Source organism: Podarcis cretensis (genome assembly GCF_951804945.1).
Source record: "Podarcis cretensis genome assembly, chromosome: 1".
NCBI classification, from domain to species: Eukaryota; Metazoa; Chordata; class Lepidosauria; order Squamata; family Lacertidae; genus Podarcis; species Podarcis cretensis.
This window is the reverse complement of record NC_137170.1, coordinates 136487575-136505640: the sequence shown is the minus strand read 5'-3', so window position 1 is coordinate 136505640 and position 18066 is coordinate 136487575. Positions and strand designations below refer to the sequence as shown.

Genomic DNA, 18066 nt, shown 5'->3' with positions numbered 1-18066 from the left:
GTTTTCTCTGTTATAGTAGACATTCATAGCTACATTCATTGTAATGGTGAACTATTCCTTGGAAATAATAATTAAAAACTTCTTGCAAGGAAAGAAAGAATGCAAAATCTGAAGGGATTTACTAAATCTCATAACTCTAAGTACCGTATTTTTCGCTCTATTGGACGCAGTTTTCCCCCTCCAAAAATTGAGGGGAAATGTGTGTGCGTCCTATGGAGCGAATGCAGGCTTCTGCCATAGCCGTGTGCAACCCCTCCGGCAGGGAGAGGCTGCATGGGGCTATGGCTTCTTTAGCCCTGCACAGCGTCTCCCGGCAAGGAGAGGCTGCACGGGGCTAAAGGGGAAGCCAAAACAGCGAGCGGGATCCATCCCGCTTGCTGCCTTGCCTTCTTCCATAGCTGCGCACAACCCCTCTGGCAGGGAGAGGTTGTGTGCAGCCTGTACGCTGCTCTTTGGGGCTGGGGGGGGAAATATTTTTTTCCTTGATTCCCCCCCCCTAAAAACTGGCTGCGCCCTATGGCCCGGTGCGCCCTATGGTGCGAAAAATACGGTAGATGAAAAGGTTCTCTCAAGATGTGCTGCTTCAGTTATGAGCATCATAGGAGACTTTGCTGTTCTCACTCCAGTGCTTGCCTGTCCTCTTCTTTCTGTTCCTTTCAGCCATGACAATGGCAGCTACCACAGTAACAAAGACTGTGAAAGTTATGACAAGAACCGTCACTGTCTCTGCAATGCACAGCTGGGTGTCCACAGATGACAGAGGGCGGTTTCTCAGGATATGGGGCTCCATGCATGTCACATTGTGATAGTCATCTAGGATCAGCCTTCTGACACTGTGCAGTTTAGCAAAAACCCTCTGAAGGTCACAGTCACAAAACCATGGGTTGTCCGAGAGCAATATGTGAGTTCCAGAGGTCTGGAGAGATAATAATGTCTTGAATCGAATATGTTCAATTTGGTTGTGCACCAGGTTAAGTATTGTGAGGCTGCTTAAAGAAGTGAAGACTCCAGGGCCAATGGTTTTGATTCTGTTGCCCTCCAAGTTCAAAACTTCTAAGTGTTGCAGCATAGAAAAATCTCCATTGTTGAGGTTATGAAGGTGATTATTCTGAAGACAAAGTTGCCTCAAGCAGGTGAGACTGCGAAACGCACCCGCTTCTATCAATGATATATTATTATTTTGCAAATTGAGCTTCTGAAGACTTTCAAAGTGCTTGAAGTTCTTGTACTGTAGCTCCTGCAGCCTATTGTAGGCCAAAGTGAGTTCGTAGAGAGTAACAAGACCCAATGAAAAGCTGTTTCCAAGAAAGGAGATCTCATTTCTACCAATATCAAGCTTATGGAGTCTCTCCAGGGAGATGAATGCTCTCTCTTCAACTCTCCTGATGTAGTTGTCACTCAGAACGAGAACCCGTAACTTCCACAGGGATCTGAGACCTTTGCTTGGAACAGAATGCAACTGACTGTTTGACAGATCCAAGTGTTCTGTCTCCGGAGGGAAAATGAGATCAGAGCTGACATTGACTCCTGAACAGTTCACAAACATTGCCCCTTCTGTGCAGAAGCAGATTTTATGGCATGGGTTATGGGTTTCAGAGACACTAAAGGAGAGGTGAATCCAGAGGCAGATTAAGTAATGAAAATACATCTTCAGTCTTGTTCTGTATGTTCTTTAGTTCCTGTTGTACAACAGAAATATTTTTTTTAAGCACATTTTAGAAATATACCTAGAATTTTTGGTATATTATAATAATAATAATAATAATAATAATAATAATAATAATAATAATAATAATAATAATACCCTGCCCATCTGGCTGGGCTTCCACAGCCACTCTGGGCGGCTTCCAAAAAATATTAAAATACTGTAATACATCAAACATTCAAAGCTTCCCTAAACAGGGCTGCCTTCAGATGTCTTCTAAAAGTCTGGTAGTTGTTGTTCTCTTTGACATCTGGTGGGAGGGCGTTCCACAAGGAGGGTGCCACTACCGAGAAGGCCCTCTGCCTCGTTCCCTGTAACTTGGCTTCTCACAGTGAGGGAACCGCCAGAAGGCCCTCGGTGCTGGACCTCAGTGTCCGGGTAGAACGATGGGGGTGGAGATATGATAGAAACATGAATGATTAACCTTGAAAACTTTGTTTAGGAATGACACAAGTGAGAAAAGGTTGGCTTTCTGGTTTGTACACATACTAGGGCTTCAGCCACGACCCTGCCTGACTCTTTAAGTCCAGTTACCAGCTCTTTTCTCAGATTCTCATGTGATGAAATCATTGAGTCTAACACAGAACTTTCTGACTGTGTACTTATTGGAAGATATAAAGCCACTTCATTCTATGCATAATTTTCATGCTAGGATAAAAAGAAAGTAAAAACATTTGACTAAATTTGAAACCGGAGGTGGCTAACCTGTGGCCCTTCAGATACTGTTGAAGTACAACTCCTATCATCCCTGACTAGGCTGTGTGGGGCAGAGGACAACTCAGCAACATCTGAAGGGGCCGGGGCTCAGGTATCTCTGTTTCAAATAACGCCTGGTTTGGAAGTAATGGCAAATGATGATTTAGGCAAAAGAGGAAGTGCTGGAGTGTGTGAAACTGATGCTCACGCAGGTAAAGGTAAAGGACCCCTGGATGGTTAAGCCCAGCCAAAGGGGACTATGGGGTTGCAGCGCTCATCTCGCTCTCAGGCCAAAGAAGCCGGTGTTTGTCCACAGGCAGCTTTCTGGGTCATGTGGCCAGCAGGTTTAAACCACTTCTGGTGCAACAGAGCACTGTGACAGAAACCAGAGTGCACAGAAACACTGTTTACCTTCCCGCTACAGCGATACCTATTTATCTACTTGCACTGGTATGCTTTTGAACTGCTAGGTTGTGGCAGAAGCTGGGACAGGGCAGCGGGAGCTCACCCCATCACGCAGACTTGAACTGCTGACCTTACAATCAGGAAGCCTTCCTTGGATGGCCATCTGTTGTGGGTGCTTTAGCTGAGATTCCTGCATTTCAGGGGGTTGAACTAGATGACCCTTGGGTCCCTTCCAGCTCTAAGATTCTATGATTCTAAGCCCAAGAGGCTCAGTGGTTTAGACCACAGTGCCACCCGTGTCCACGCATGTAACAGCAAATAACAGTTTAGTGTGATGTCCTAACTCAGCTCAACATTTTCTATGAACATTCAGAGTGATTTGCATATCCTGTTCTGGCCTTTTAGGCAATAATAACAACAATAATGGCCTTCCTAATCAATAGCACACTTATATTCACAGAAATTTATGAACCCTCACATTTTACTGAATGAGTACATATTTGTTCAACAAATTTTCAAAAAAAAAAGTTAAGGCATACCCTCCAACATTTTTCTGATAGGGAAATAGGGAAGTTATATTCCATAATAATAATTATACCCCACAGATCTTACTGGGTTACCCCAGCCACTCTGGGCAGGTTCCAACATATATAAAAGCATAATAAAACATTAAACGTTTAAAAAACCTTTCCTATACAACACTGCCTTCAGATGGCTTGGGGGATGGATCCATACCCTCCAAAATTTCTCCAATGAAAACAGGGACATCTTAAAGGAAAGTGGGACATTTTGGAATCAAAGAAACTGGGGCGGCTTCTCTGAATCAAGGATGTCCCTGGAAAATAGGGACATTTGGAGGGTCTGTAAAGAGTGGGATCCAATGATCATTTTGCCAATGCAAGGATTTCTGCTTGCTCAGCGAAACATTCTCCCTCCCTTCCCCCACATATTCCCTAAAACTGTTCTGGGTGTTTCCCCAGCCCTTGGGAGCAAGAGCACTGACCTCCCCCCACAACTGAGGGGGCTGACGTCTTGCAACATACTGACATTGAGGCATCTAATCATAAGCCTGAATTTTTATTAAAGCTTATATGTTTAATCAGGGCTTGTATTTTAAAAATGAGCTTAAAGATCTTCAAATATTTTATGCCAGGCAGAAGACCAGCTGCCTAGAAGAACCTTGGCAATGTTTTTCTCGTAGACAAGGGGCCCCCTGATTTATAGCAGAAAACAATTCTCAAAGTCGTAAAAAGGGAATTACAGGCTGACAGCCAAGGTTACACTGACCCTACAAATTAAGGGTGGATAAATAGTAAAATGAGCCATATCTTCTTCCTAAGGTTAAAAAGGTCAAGAGCAGTGAAAAAGCAACTGGTCTGGCTGGCAGAAACAGAACATTTTTGGGAAGTCTTTTCTAAAGCTGTTTCTTTCTTAAACTAAGATCCTTTTAAGATTTCTTTTCCTTTTAAAAGGTTATTTATGTATTAAATATATTAGTTTAAATATAATTATGCAAAGGATTTAAGAAATGCTAGATTCTTATTTCATATAGTTGGAAGAGATCACAGGGGCCATCAGCCACCAGCCCCCCCCTTGCCGGACAGGAGACGCCATCGAGCGCTCCTGATATATGGTTGTCAGGCCTTTTGTTTAGAAACCTTCAAATGAAGGAGATCTCTCAATGTTGATGTGAACTCAAAATCCTTGACATATGTTTAAGATAAAAATTCAAGATTAACCATCTGTTTTGGAAGGCAATAGGGCAAGGAGGGCAAGAGGTGAGCTGGTAATTAAGATTCCTTGTTGAGACAGATGTAAGATATATTACTACTTATTTGTCATTTATAGATAGAAGAATATATAGCTTTTTGATTTCCATAAAAGGCAAGAGGAAATGGGTGTATCTTTTGTGATTGGTTCTAGCAAACAGCCAATAGGAATTTTAACCAGGCTGATTGGACAGAGGCAGCCACAGGAGGAGCAAGGGGGCTGGATTAAGGAAATATAAGTGCTGGCCAGAATGGCAAGAGGCCAGGCCAGAGCTTGGTAACCATATACCACTGTGCCTCATATTTATTTGTCTGACAAATAAATTACTATTTTAATTTCTCTATTGCTGCGTTGAATATTTCATTCCAGCTAAGTGTTAACCACAAGCAGGGTGCTACAACATCACTCATGCTTGCACGCGAGACGTGCGCACACCACGTGGCGTGCAAGAGTCACGCAAGCACACCATGTGGCGTGCATGCACAAGGTGCACGCGGCTGCCACAGAATTTTGACACCCCCCCCGGCTTCCCCTACACCGAGTCCCTGCTCGAGAGTAGATTTGGGGAGGGTGTACAGCACAAAGGAAGGAGAAGGAGAACTCAAGTTCTCTTGCATAAGCAGACATCCTAGCACTCCCCAAAGCATTTAAAACAATATAAGAGAAAATGTGCTTTATCCCAAGACCATGGGTCTTATATAAAGCAGATACGTATCTGAGAGCAGCCTGGTTGTGTGATTATTCACTTGTGGCGGCACAGAGGCATCCTGTTCCCTGCTGGCACCACGCTTGTGCGATGTACCCCTGTGGAAATTCACGAGGCCTCACCTGTTCCTGCATTTTGCCAACTTTTGAAGGCATACTCGTTTACGCAAGCATTTCCTTGATTTCGTGACCTGTCTTCTGTTTCAATTGTTATGTTGTTCTAATGGGATTATTTTATTGCATATTTTTTATTGTAGACGTTTATATTTTAAGGTTTGGGTAATTGGTCCTTATATGGCTTAGAAGCTTATTTTGGAATTAAACTGTTGTACGTAATAAACAGTGATGATGAGGATGTAGCTTAAAAGGATGAATGATCCACCTTAAGAGAGAAAGCCAGTGTGGGATAATGTGTAGAGTTTTGGATTTTGAACAGTGAGATCAGGGTTCAAATCCCGGCCTCATGTATGGAGCTCACTGGATGACCTTGGGCCAGCCCCAACACCATCTCCTTCAAGCCCCATAAAAGATCATTGAAAATTAAACCAAGTTGTAGCATAGGTAAAGGTAAAGGTACCCCTGCCCGTACGGGCCAGTCTTGACAGACTCTGGGGTTGTGCGCCCATCTCACTTAAGAGGCCAGGGGCCAGCGCTGTCCGGAGACACTTCCGGGTCACGTGGCCAGCGTGACATCGCTGCTCTGGCGAGCCAGAGCCGCACACGGAAACGCCGTTTACCTTCCCGCTGGTAAGCGGTCCCTATTTATCTACTTGCATCCGGAGGTGCTTTCGAACTGCTAGGTTGGCAGGCGCTGGGACCGAGCAGCGGGAGCGCACCCCGCCGCAGGGATTCGAACCGCCGACCTTTCGATCGGCAAGTCCTAGGCGCTGAGGCTTTAACCCACAGCGCCACCTGCGTCCCTTAGTTGTAGCATAAATGGAGTTTAATACCATTGTTTAAACTTATCTACAACCCCACTGAAGTGGATGGGGTCTTATTTCTATAACGACAAGTTATTTAATTCTTGCTGTTCCATGCAATTATGTTTCTTGCTACTGACAGCCATGGTGGGTATTTTCCAGACTTTCTGGAAGGATTATTGTTATGCTACTGTGAAACTTGTTTGGTTAGAAATGTACTGGTTAAATGTAAGTGAATTCTGGAATACTTGAAAGCAAAACTGCAGAGCACATTTCAAAGTTTTCTGACTGTAAAGAAATTTACAAATGCTTCTCACTCTTATTTCTGCTGCCTCACACCATAAAGATCAAGGCTGCAATTCCATGCACACGTATCTGGAAGTCCCATTGACCCTAGTGGGATTTACTTCTGAGTAAAACGTCTGAGCTGCATGGCTATTAATCTGATTTCCCAAACTATCATTGCTCCAGTTCTTTAGAAAAAGTGAGATATATGTTTGTTTTATACATTCTGTGAAAGCAATAGCTCCATGTACCCTTTCAACTGTAGAGTACCCTTTTGGTGCACTCTCTTATTTACAACAACACTAAAAGCAACAACCATGCTACTGCAGATTGTAATGCCACCCTTTTACATGGCTAGACACGATACTTTGGTACTGACAGCTGCTTCAAAATAAATTTAATATATCTGCGGTTCTTTAGGCATGTGTTTCTTACTATATAAAACTCAGTGAGAGTAGACAGTAGTTGCAATAATGTCTGCAAGCGTCCTTAAAAGTCGAAATATTTCCCAGTTGGCCAAAACCATAATATCCATGTTGAACACAATAAACTCTTCACAAAGCAGAAACAAATATGTATGTTGATTCTTTAAAATGTTTTAGTAACTACTAACTGCTCCAGCACAGGTGAAAATATCTGTTATCTGAAGGAACACTCATGTGTGTGTTTTTATCTAATTGCCTGTATGTGCCTTTCGGCAACATTCACTCAGCTCACCCTTACCTTTGCTGCAGCCCAATGCTCTTTCCAGGGTTCCTCCTTCAAATGTCCTTAGGACATGGATAGTGGCAGATGGAAAAGTACGGAGATGAAAGGGTTGGCTGTCAATGTGCTGAGAAAGACAGGTTGAAAGCTTCATGCAAGGCAGAAGGATAGGGAGCGAGAAAGCATTAATAATGGAAGCAGTTGCAAAATTAAGCTGGCCACCTGCTTATAGCTGCAGTCACTTTGGAAGAGTGTTGAGATCTGAAATGTGTATAAAGAGGCACATTTGGGTCAAGCCATAGTGTGACATCTAACTCTTAAGGAACTGGAGTACAGAAAAATCAGAGGTGAACCTGCATACATATATTGGCATACGTACAGTGGTACCTCGGGCTACATACGCTTCAGGTTACATATGCTTCAGGTTACACACTCCACTAAGCCAGAAATAGTGCTTCAGGTTAAGAACTTTGCTTCAGGATGAGAACAGAAATTGTGCTCCGGCGGCGCGGCAGCAGGAGGAGGCCCCATTAGCTAAACTAATTAAGTACTTAACCCGAGGTACCACTGTACTGGGGATTCTTGGTTGCGACTCTTTGTAGTTACTCAAATGGGTATATTGATGTAAAAGGTTAGCTGAGATAGCAAAGAAATGCATGTGGGCTTAAATTTAGGGTTTTTGTTCTCACAGATGTATCTTTGCTTATACTATTCATGCTTTGCAGGTGGGATGCAGGACTCAGACATTTAATCTTGGCTACACAGAATAAGAGTCCACATAAGACAGGATGTTAGCAATACTGCTTGTAAGCATTTCTGACTGTTTGTTCCCCCCCCCAACTCTTTTCAATACAGTGGTACCTCAGGTTAAGTACTTAATTCATTCCGGAGGTCCGTTCTTAACCTGAAACTGTTCTTCACCTGAGGTACCACTTTAGCTAATGGGGCCTCCTGCTGCCGCCATGCCGCCGGAGCACGATTTCTGTTCTCATCCTGAAGCAAAGTTCTTAACCCAAGGTACTATTTCTGGGTTAGCGGAGTCTGTAACCTGAAGCGTATGTAACCCGAGGTACCACTGTATTGCCTTTTAGAAAGTGAACCTATGAACAGGGACTGCCTTGTATATGAAGGATGAGGAGGAGTCCTTCTTCATAGCTCTGTGAATAGAAATAAGACACAATCCAGTGTTGCCAAGGCCCTAACCCTTTGCAGGGAGCAGGACATAGCAGGAGTCCTTGCTCCTGCCCCTTGATCTCTTACCGGCATTTGATACCATCAACCAGGGCTTCCTCCTGGCCTGCCTCTGGAAAATGGGAACTAGGGCACCATATTAGAGTGGTTCCAAGCTTTCCTTCATGACTGAGTGCAGCCAGTCCCATGGGGAGTGCCTTTCAGCCCCCTGGCTGCTATGATGTGGGGTGCTGCCGGGGATTATCTTATCTCCTATTTAACATCTACATGTAGCCATTGGGAGTGGTCATTACAGGCACGCCATCTCCAGGGGACCCAGGGGACCCAAGCACCCACAAAAATTTCACTGGTGGTGGGAGGCTGCCGCCTCTGTGGCCCAGTGCTGCATCTTCCCACCATCTTCACTGAGCTGGGCAGGGGGGGAGGCTGCAGCTAAGCACCACCTTATCTCTGGTGCTCTGCGCCATGGCGCCATGGCAGGGCAGGCTGGGCACCCACAATGTGGGACCCAAGCTGGCTCACCTGGGTCATTAGGAGTTGGGGGGGGCAAGGTGCTATCAGTATGCTGCTGACAATCTGCTCTGTGGGCGAGTTGCTCCTGAGAATTTGGTCAGTTGCCAGCTGTGGATGGGGTTGCACTCACTCTAAAGGAGAAGGCTCACAGTCTGAGGGTGCTTCTGGGTCCAACACTGTCTATGGAGGCTGTGGGAGCCTTAATGGCCAGAAGTGCCTTTGAGCAACTGTGTCTGCTTTGACAGCTACGGCCACTCCAGGGCTGAGAGAGCCTGGCCACTGGAGTTCTTACATGAAGACTGAATTACTGCGAGGTATGGGACCATGTGGGACTTCCCTTGCCCTTGATCCAGAGGCTGCAGTGGGTGCACAACGCTGACAGGAGTGAGGCCTTGTCTGCATGTAACACCTGTGCTCAGAGATCTGCACAGGCAGCCAATCTGCTACCAGGCTGAGTTCAAGGTGCTACTGTTAGTATGCAAAGCCCTTAGCAACTAGGGACCCATTTACCTATGAGAATACCTTATGCCACATGCGCCAACTGGAACGGGCACTGCAACAGGTGTCACATGATGATACCTGTTCTGCCTTTGTAAGGACACATTTAGTGTGGCAGCAACTGCACTTTGAAACTCCCTGCTTCTTGAGATCAGGTGAGAGAAACTACACTGTACTCCTCTCATTGGCAGCTGGAAACACTCCTGTTTAGACAAGCCTACCCAGATGCTTAGAAAGTTGAAGTAATTTTATTCTGCTTTAATTTTTTAACTTTTGTATGTTTTAAATCAGGGCTGTAATTTTTTATTTTATTTTACTGTTTTGTAAACTGCTTTGAGGTCCCCCCCCCCATCAATGTGTATAAATTTTGTGAATTTATGTGTTCAAAATGATCTGTTAACACATATGAAAGGATGACAGAATGTGTTTTTATAGATATAAATGCAGAGCCTATGTCCCAGAGAGGGTGGGAGACACGCAGAAATCCATAGGGATGATGTTACCACAGTTCAAAATATCCAGTACTGAATGATGCTGCATAAAGTTGGGAAACTGCACTGGGATAACTCAAAGCAAATCTTAGAAATCAAGGAGCCATAAGTCAGCAGAGCCACCATCAGTTCTTCAATCAGAAGCTAATGGCGTCAAGGAATAAGATGCCCTCCTCTCCGCTGGTTGACTCCCTCCATGCACTTGGCAGTGAGGCTTCCCACTCTGCTTTTCTTGCCCACCCCACCCCATTCCTTTAATGCTTGCCCAAACCTTTTTACAACCCCCTCTCTCCATTGTCCAAAGGAGAAAGGCAGGGGGGATTGCAAAAGGCTTAGATCTCCCCGTGCTGCTGCTGGTAAATTAGGATGGAGAATCGGTCTGGCAGAAAGAGGAGCTTGAGAAGGAGGAAGGAGGCCAGGGCAGAAGGCGACTGCTGCTGCTGCTGCAGCAGCAGCAGCGCACTAGACCGGCACACCGCTGCTCCTGGCCACTTCATATGGAAGATCATATGCGGCGATCCCCTGTGGTCCTCCCAATGGTCAGAGGGGGTGGGAGCTGGAGTCCAGCAACTGCCGGAGGGCTACAGGTTCCTCATCACTGCCATAGTCCTTTGGCTCCTCTATTGTAGTATCTTGTAGTCAACAGATATTCAATTAATATATAATAATTGAATCTAAATCATTTTAAACAAAAGGTTTTAGATTATTTCACCTAAAGTATCTGAAATATGAAATCTAGTAAGGGTGAATAAATTGATGGCAGTATCAGGAAAAATAATTACTTACCTTTCCTTGCACAATGCTTAAGTATTCAGCTTCATCAGGTATCTCATCCAACTGAGGAAGTTGCCCCCGCCCCCCGGAAAACAGCCTAATTCCTAAAGCTTGAATCTGACATCCAGATTAAACTGAAATCCGCTGTGAGGATTAAATGATGTCCAAGTGCCTCTAACAGTGTTCACATTTTTCAAACAGATAACGCTCTGGCATTAAATCTCAGTGTTACATTTATGAGAATGTAGCTCCCATCCCTTCCCAGACACATGGACCAGGTGTTCGTCTTTGCTGGCCTTTGCTCCTTGACCGAATACCTGCATTTGCACACTTGCTTGAGGCCAAGCTTTCCTCAGTCACTTTTAATATGGAAGCCTTCTGCCTGTGATCATGGGGTAGTACAGCCATCATAACTAGGACCCATACATAACCTCATCGGCCATTAATTTGACACTTAAAGCTATCCAAGTTGGTGGCCATAACTGCATCTTATGACAGTGAACTCCTTTGTTTAACTTGTCTGCCCAACTTATTTGAATGACCTTGGGTTCTAGTATTATTTGGGGAGTTCAAGTTCATGCACCTCTATCATTCACCTCTTACACACTAAACAACCCAAACATTGTATCCTCTCCTCATATGCAGGGGTTGATACAGTTCCTTGGCCATTTTGCCAGCAGGCCCTTTTTTTACAAGAATAGACTCCTAAAAAAGTATTCTCACCTTGTATATGGTGGGGATCTCTGGTCCCAATGACAACATCACAAATGTTGAGACTGGGACTCCTGACCTTGGGAGAAATCTCTATGTCCTCCTCTCTTGTCAGATAACCATTGTGAAGAACCTCTAGACATCACTGATGCCCTTAAGCCCCTTGACGAGCTGTGCTGGGGAGACTAGATGGTCTGATTGGGGGGCAAATGGCATCCACGCCAGGCCTTCAATAAAGGACCTCTGAGGTGAGGTCAATAATATCCTTGTCCAGCACTGATCAAACATCTGGAGCTCTGGGTTAAAGGATAAGTGCCAGTGATACCAAATCCATAGATGGGCAAGGAGAAAGAGAAGTTTCCCATGATTGTCATCAAAGGTGTGAGAGGAGTTGTGCACAGTACACGAGTGCTGCCAGTACTGGTCCAATGCAGGCAGAGTGAGCTTGGGTAGGAATCTTGTCTTGTCCTTATGTTTCTTGTCTTCAAACCTTCAGGGTCAGAAGAAGGAGGACACTTCAAATGTCAAAACCTCTTCGTTTTTTATTCCAAGGTGGCAGCAGACTCCCTGCAGGGAAGGCCAGCCAGCATGGCCCCACAGGCTCAGGATGCTCAATAATGGCAAAGGTCTGCCAAGAGGAATCCTCTTCCATGATAGAAGGCCCAGGACCACACCGTGAGGCTCTCTCATCAAATCACGAAAGACAAAAAACTGCAGTTTTACTGATATACATAAGTCCAGTAGCACCGGCAGTTATATTGCACTCTGTGCATGCCAAGGGCTTTCCTTCCCTTGTACCATGTAGGCAACTTCATTTCTCCTCAGCGAGGGGGGGGGAAAGGCATTCTGGGTTGTACCCAACTAATGTCTACTCAGAGTAGACCCAATTAATACTCCTGTTCACCATGCCTATTAATTTCAGTAGGTCCACTCTGAGTAGGACTGTCATTGGGACACAACCCTGTGTGTATGTCCCTTGTACTATCCAGAAAACTTCATGGCCTCACAAATATTTTCTTTTGCCAAGGCACTCTGAGTATGCTTAGAGGCTGTCTGTTACATTGCCATGCATGGCTAATTACTGGCTGCAATCTATATATTACTGCAAGGCATCCCTGCCCTGGCACCAGGCAGACTGGAAATATTGGAGAGTTTGATTTACTGAAAGAGCAGTGCAGGGGGTGGAAGGGCACTCCAGGCTTCCAGCTACATCAGTTAATACCATGGAAGGCACTGCGGTTTCTCAAAAGGGCAACAAACGAAATGGATGCATCTCAAATCTGTTAATCAGATAAGATGGTTCTTGATTGGAAAAGTTTACAGTGACTTCAACATCGGGAGAGATTCTGCTAGTGGAACATACTAGATGACTCTCAGAGTCCCTTCCAACTCTACAATTCTAAGATTATATGCAGTTTCACATATAATACACTGAAATTATAAAGATGAAAGAAACACAAACACAATAGTTCTAAGTAAGGATTTAGAAGGTTTTTTTTTTAATAATGGTTTGTGAGAAATCCAACTGAATTATTTTTGAATTTTAGTAAAAAGAAGCATGGACAGAGTCCTAATAATAATAACATGGCACATTCAGTTGTCAACTTCCTAATAAACCCAAATAAAAAACCGTGAAGCATTACTTTCTCCTGAAAGACCCAAAGTGCAGTAAAATTTATAAAAAAATACTTTGTATAAAAACATGATGCAAAATTACAGCAAACACAGGCACTTTTATTCAACTGAACAAAAGTGTTGACAGATTCTGTACATGCAGACGTGTTGCTTGCGAAAGGTGTTCACTGGAGAAGAAAGCAATAGCTGAAAGTTTCTGTAGTTCATGTCAAAGATGTGATCTCAACACTTTCAAAGTTTCTCTTGTCGAGATTGTCCTAAATTAACACAAATTCAAGTTAATTCGAACACTACTTTAAATCATAGTTAAACTAAGCTATGGTGCTGGTAAGAGCTGCTGAAGCCGTGGACACTTCGTTCCTCCCTCCCTCTCAGCTAAGTTTAAAGAATCTAAAATATAAATATAAAACTATACAAGAGCAAGTTATACAAGCAGAGGCAGCCCTCTCAATAGGGAGTGAGGCAGCTGCTTCAGAACAGGGGGCAGTGGAAGTGCTGGAAGGCAGAGGCGTTTGATCTGCCCCCAACTAGCCTGCTGGCCTCAGGTACAGTGGAAGATGCTGTCATGTTTGTAGCAATGAACAGCTAATCCATTAAAAAAGAAAAGAATGGTGAGACATTACTTGATCCTTTGTCTCAGGCAGCAATGTTTTGAGCTAGTGCTGTGGACACGTGCAATGCAATATGATGCACATTTACTCTGAAGTAAGGTTTACTGAGTTTAGGTTGGTTTACTCCCAAATAAGTGCATAGCATTTCAGCCCCTCTCTTTTTAAAGTTATACATTTTCATTTCCTGTTTGAAAGTATTTTGGGCCATCTCTGTTTATTTTTTTGACATGGCAACAAAAAAGGGCTCTTTGTCTCTATGTGGGTTGCTGGGCATGATTTAAGACTGAAAGGCAAATGCATGCCTCAGAATTCATTAAAACTACTTTACCTGGCATAATAATTCCCAGTCTCTGCTGAATGGCCTCCAAGTGAGCAATATATTCAGTTAATGAATGTTCAGGATCTTTAGATGAAGCTGAAGAAGTGCTGTAATGGCATAAATATAAAAATAAGTAAGCCTCCCCATACACAAAATTCTCAGTACATAAAGTAGCCAAACACACTGACATAAGCACGAAGGGCAAAACATAGTACCAACAGACTTAGGAGACCCTGACTATCACCCCCCCCCTTCCATGTGAAGCCCGGTGTGTGTGTGTGCCCCAGCTGCTTTCCAGCTTTCCTGTGAAGTTTGGAACCTGTTTAAGGAGATCCTGGTTTTCATGCTAAAAAGCAATTGCAGCTATATTCAGTTTAAACTTCCTTGTCTGACCAACAGCCTAGATTTTTTTAAACCATGAAGTGTAGCAATAATTGGAAGAAGTGCAGGTATTAAATGCTATTTGCAATGCACATGCCACCAAAAAACAGAAAAGAAGTATTTCAGTTTTGTGGATAGGTACAACTCTAATTATAAAAGGGTAAAAGAGCAGTATATTCACAGCTTTGGATTGGCCCCTTGTGGTCTTCCAGGTGCTGTTGGATCACAACCCCCATCATTTCTAACCATCAGCCATGCTGCAACAGTTGGAGGACCGCAAATTCCTTACTTCTGTCATAGATCATTCAAGCTTTAAATGCCGTTTTTATTTATAGAATGATTCAGAATGGTACATTAGTTAGAAAAAAGTAGAGTGTGGATGACACCCACATTTGAAATAAACTCTACACCAACCTGTTATGCAGCTGTTGTGGTGGTTTAGGTGAGGAGTTCCCAAGACTCAAGAGATAGCTCCTGCTGCTGTGTCTCGCTTCCTGAGTTCCATCACCTGGGAACACCTCATGTTGCTTTAGCACCTCGATTCTAGCCCTGGTACCTAGATTGAAGAGTATACAGTGATTCATTTAGACCTGAACCTATGGTCAATGAAGACAATTCTATAATGCAGGAAGGAAGCAATGTGTGCATTTTAAAAAGTAAGATATAGCTTAAAGCAAAAACTTTTACTGTATAAGCCATGCATCAGTACTGCAGCAGACAGTCAAACATTTAAAAGCCTATTAACTATGAGCTGCTACAAGAACAAACTCAAGTCCTGAGCATTCCCCATGGCTTCCCACCTCCTGCTTTCCGCATCACCATCCATATATCCAGGATCGAGAGATTTCCCTTAGTTTGTGTGGCTGCTTTCACAAGAGGCAAGCAGCTATACTTTTCGAAAGATATGTGGCATAATAGGTTACTCAGAAATAAGAGGAACACAAGTATACACAGTTATGATAGGAGTTTAGTTTGTTCACTTCTGCACAAAGAGATATATACTAATAATAACTTGTAATCAATCCACAGGATTCTTCTGGAGTTCTCACATGAATTGTGTCTAACGTTAGGAGAAACAGATTCCGACGGCATCTCTTTCCTGCCAACTTTGTGCCATTTTTTCACCAGAAACTTTAACCTTGAGGCAAAAAGACATGAATCAGTGTGCAAAATAGTTTCCATAGTACTTGCAAGATCTCACAAAACTGTACAAATGCCGCCCACCACACTTACTGTGAAAATTCCAGGAAAAACATAAAAGGTGGCCACACGTCCCCCTCTCATACACACACCACATACATCTTCACCCCCCTCAAATCCAAGGGCATTTCTACATTTCACAGGCCACACATGCAGATTTTTGTTAACTATCAAGCAGCTTATCAAGTTTGCCAAACAAGCAAACAAACAAGCAAGCAAGTAACATACCTCCCCTGTCATATACACCTTACTGGAATGCCCATCACCCACCACCAAGTCAGTAATGTCCCTCTGCTCAGCAACAGGGATGATCTCTAGCACTCTTTTCTTTCTTTCTTTCTTTCTTTCTTTCTTTCTTTCTTTCTTTCTTTCTTTCTTTCTTTCTTTTAAAAAAAGCCATTACATCATCGCTGAATTTAGGGCAGTGCGGGTGGATTTAGAAGGCTGAGCCGAAGGGGCACAAAACAGAGAAGATCCATCATTTAGAAGATTCATTTTGGCCTGGCTCAGGGTGCTGTACTACCAAAGGTTACCAAAGTCCACCCCTGGTTCAGTGCCCACTGCCAGCTCTACATGGCTAGTGGGCATGAAACAGCTGAGAAAACGGGTTGATTTCTTTTGTTCTTTCCACACACCTCAGCAAGTGACCACTGCCAGGCCAAAGTGGCTAGCAGGTAACAAATGTGAAGGCCCTGGGGAATAAACCCTGGAAAATCTGGGATAAAGTCTTTAAAAAATCAAACTGAAAAAACCTTATTTTCTTCTTTCCCTACCCATACACCCCCCCATTCAATAAAAACACTTCACAAGGCACTTTGACTGGCAGATGCCCCTGGTTGCTTCAGGTATGCCATCTTCACTTCCATTAGGGCACATGGCTTGCCAACTGAGTGAGGATTTAAATTCTTTTGTTTCAGTGGGGACTTTTTATTCCTCTTTAAAAAGAAAAAATAGATGATAACATGTAGTGAAATGTAGAAATAGGGAACAATTTGGTGATATTTGAAGAAAAGTGTTTGGTTACCTTGATATTGCAATCACCACTCTAATGGCAGACCTGAACTTTGTAAAGGAACGGCTCCGTAATTCAGAGACGGCCAGATCAGGAGAAGGATAGATGCCCATGCGCGCTATGAGGGACAGGGTTGCTTGCTCGCATTCTTGGAATCCACCCAGAAGCAGCAGAAGATATTTTTTCTGATAAACCAGAGCTTTCCTAAAGCTCTCAGCTCTCAAATACTTCCTGTATAACTTCTGCATCTAAATTTTAAAGAGAAGAACAACACTGAGCTTACAGAAAATTTAGAAACCAATTACAAAAAGCACCTACCTCAATAATATTTCCCTGCAATCCATTTGTCTATGGCTGAGAGCTTTCCAAACGGTGTGTCGCACAAACGCTCCCCGCTCTCCTCCCAGGACTGGAAAGGCGTTGGTTTTACCTCCAGTTTGCTAGGAAAACTGAATTACCGTGTCGCGAAATGATGCATGTCTAAAAAACGTGCCACCAACATGAAAAGTTTGGAAAGCTCTGGACTATGTGCTCTTAGCAGTTAAATGTTTACAGGTCGTGTGTGAGTATGAATGAACTGGTTCCTCTTCCCCCTTGAGTGCCTCAACACTTGCTATTTAGTCGTTTCTTGGTTGTCTTGAGGTTTTAAGAGGGCCCACTACTGTGTTTTGTTTAATAAAGCTTTTAAACTTTTCCTTTGCTGTGCTTCTTGGATGCCACTTTACACAATCCTCACCCTGGTCTGATCAGCCAGAACTCAGTTTTTTGGTAAAACAGGTGATTCTACCTCAAGTTTGCCATTTCTCAGTTTGGGAAGATTTGGGATTTTATCAGTTTGGGGTGATTCACCAGCTGCAATCCTATCTGTGCATAACAAATCTCTGCAGTAATTCATGACCTTATCATATCCAGAGTGCGCTATTGCAATGCATTCTGTGTGGGTCCGCCTTTGTAAACTACTTCATAGAATCAAAGAATTGCAGAGTTGGAAGGGACCCAACTGAAGCATCCATGACAGATGGCCATCCAACCTCTGCTGAGAAACCTCCAAGGAAGGAGTCTACCAACTTCTGAGGGAGACCGTCCCACTGCTGAACAGCTCTTACCATTAGAAAGTTCTTCCTGATGTTGAGTCGGAATCTCCTTTAGAAGCTTCAGCAGATGAAGAATGCAGCAGCCTAGGTGATGACGGTGGCTAAATGCTCAGTCTACATTACACCTATTCTGCATCTGTTGCAATGGCTTCTAGGCCAACTCAAAGTGCTACCAATAACTTTAAAGCCTTTAATTGTTTGGGCCCCTTCCCTCATAGAAGCTGGTCATAGGACTGTGCAATGGAGGCCCTGCTTGTGTGCCCTTCAGAAAGAGAGGGCACAGTTTTCGGAGGGGCCCCATAGGTAGGGATCATCCTCTCTAGAGCTATATGATCAAAAGCCTCCCCTTCAGTGGCACTGAGACTGGCTGAGGATGGTTTTTTAATGAGGGGGCTCAATAGGCAGGAGTTTTTAGTCTTATATATGGCTGGCTGTGACATATTGA

General features: G+C 43.8%; 2 protein-coding genes across 6 annotated transcripts in view; both read right to left on the bottom strand.

The window, feature by feature from the left end:
* Positions 1 to 556: 556 nt before the first annotated feature.
* LOC307219226 (uncharacterized protein) lies at positions 557 to 7569 on the bottom strand. 4 transcript variants are annotated; one of them, XM_079982243.1, is made up of 3 exons: positions 7210 to 7569; positions 2411 to 2535; positions 557 to 1679 (listed from the first exon to the last, which is right to left on the bottom strand). In XM_079982243.1, exon 3 carries the CDS (start codon positions 1646 to 1648, stop codon positions 584 to 586), a length of 1065 nt encoding a protein of 354 aa, XP_079838369.1. In that variant the 5' UTR covers positions 1649 to 1679; positions 2411 to 2535; positions 7210 to 7569; the 3' UTR covers positions 557 to 583. The 4 variants fall into 4 exon arrangements, with proteins under 4 accessions (XP_079838369.1, XP_079838370.1, XP_079838371.1 ...); XM_079982244.1 differs by lacking the exon at positions 2411 to 2535; XM_079982245.1 differs by lacking the exons at positions 2411 to 2535; positions 7210 to 7569 and adding an exon at positions 5405 to 5796.
* A 5513-nt stretch (positions 7570 to 13082) lies between these two features.
* The window catches only part of PCNT (pericentrin), a 79169-nt gene continuing 74185 nt past the window's right edge, over positions 13083 to 18066 (bottom strand). Inside the window, exons 37-41 of one of the 2 annotated variants that reach the window (XM_079974923.1) lie at positions 16540 to 16775; positions 15365 to 15453; positions 14730 to 14871; positions 13944 to 14041; positions 13083 to 13261 (exon numbers count right to left, since the gene is read on the bottom strand). In XM_079974923.1, coding sequence (XP_079831049.1) covers positions 13236 to 13261; positions 13944 to 14041; positions 14730 to 14871; positions 15365 to 15453; positions 16540 to 16775 — 591 coding nt within the window. In that variant the 3' untranslated portion in view covers positions 13083 to 13235. Of the gene's footprint in view, positions 13262 to 13943; positions 14042 to 14729; positions 14872 to 15327; positions 15454 to 16539; positions 16776 to 18066 lie in introns of those variants that run through there. The other variant, XR_013838581.1, reaches the window with a different exon arrangement.

Coding starts and splice junctions, on each gene's coding strand:
- LOC307219226 (XM_079982243.1), bottom strand. CDS start 1,648: ATGTATTTTCATTACTTAATCTGCCTCTGGATTCACCTCTCCTTTAGT.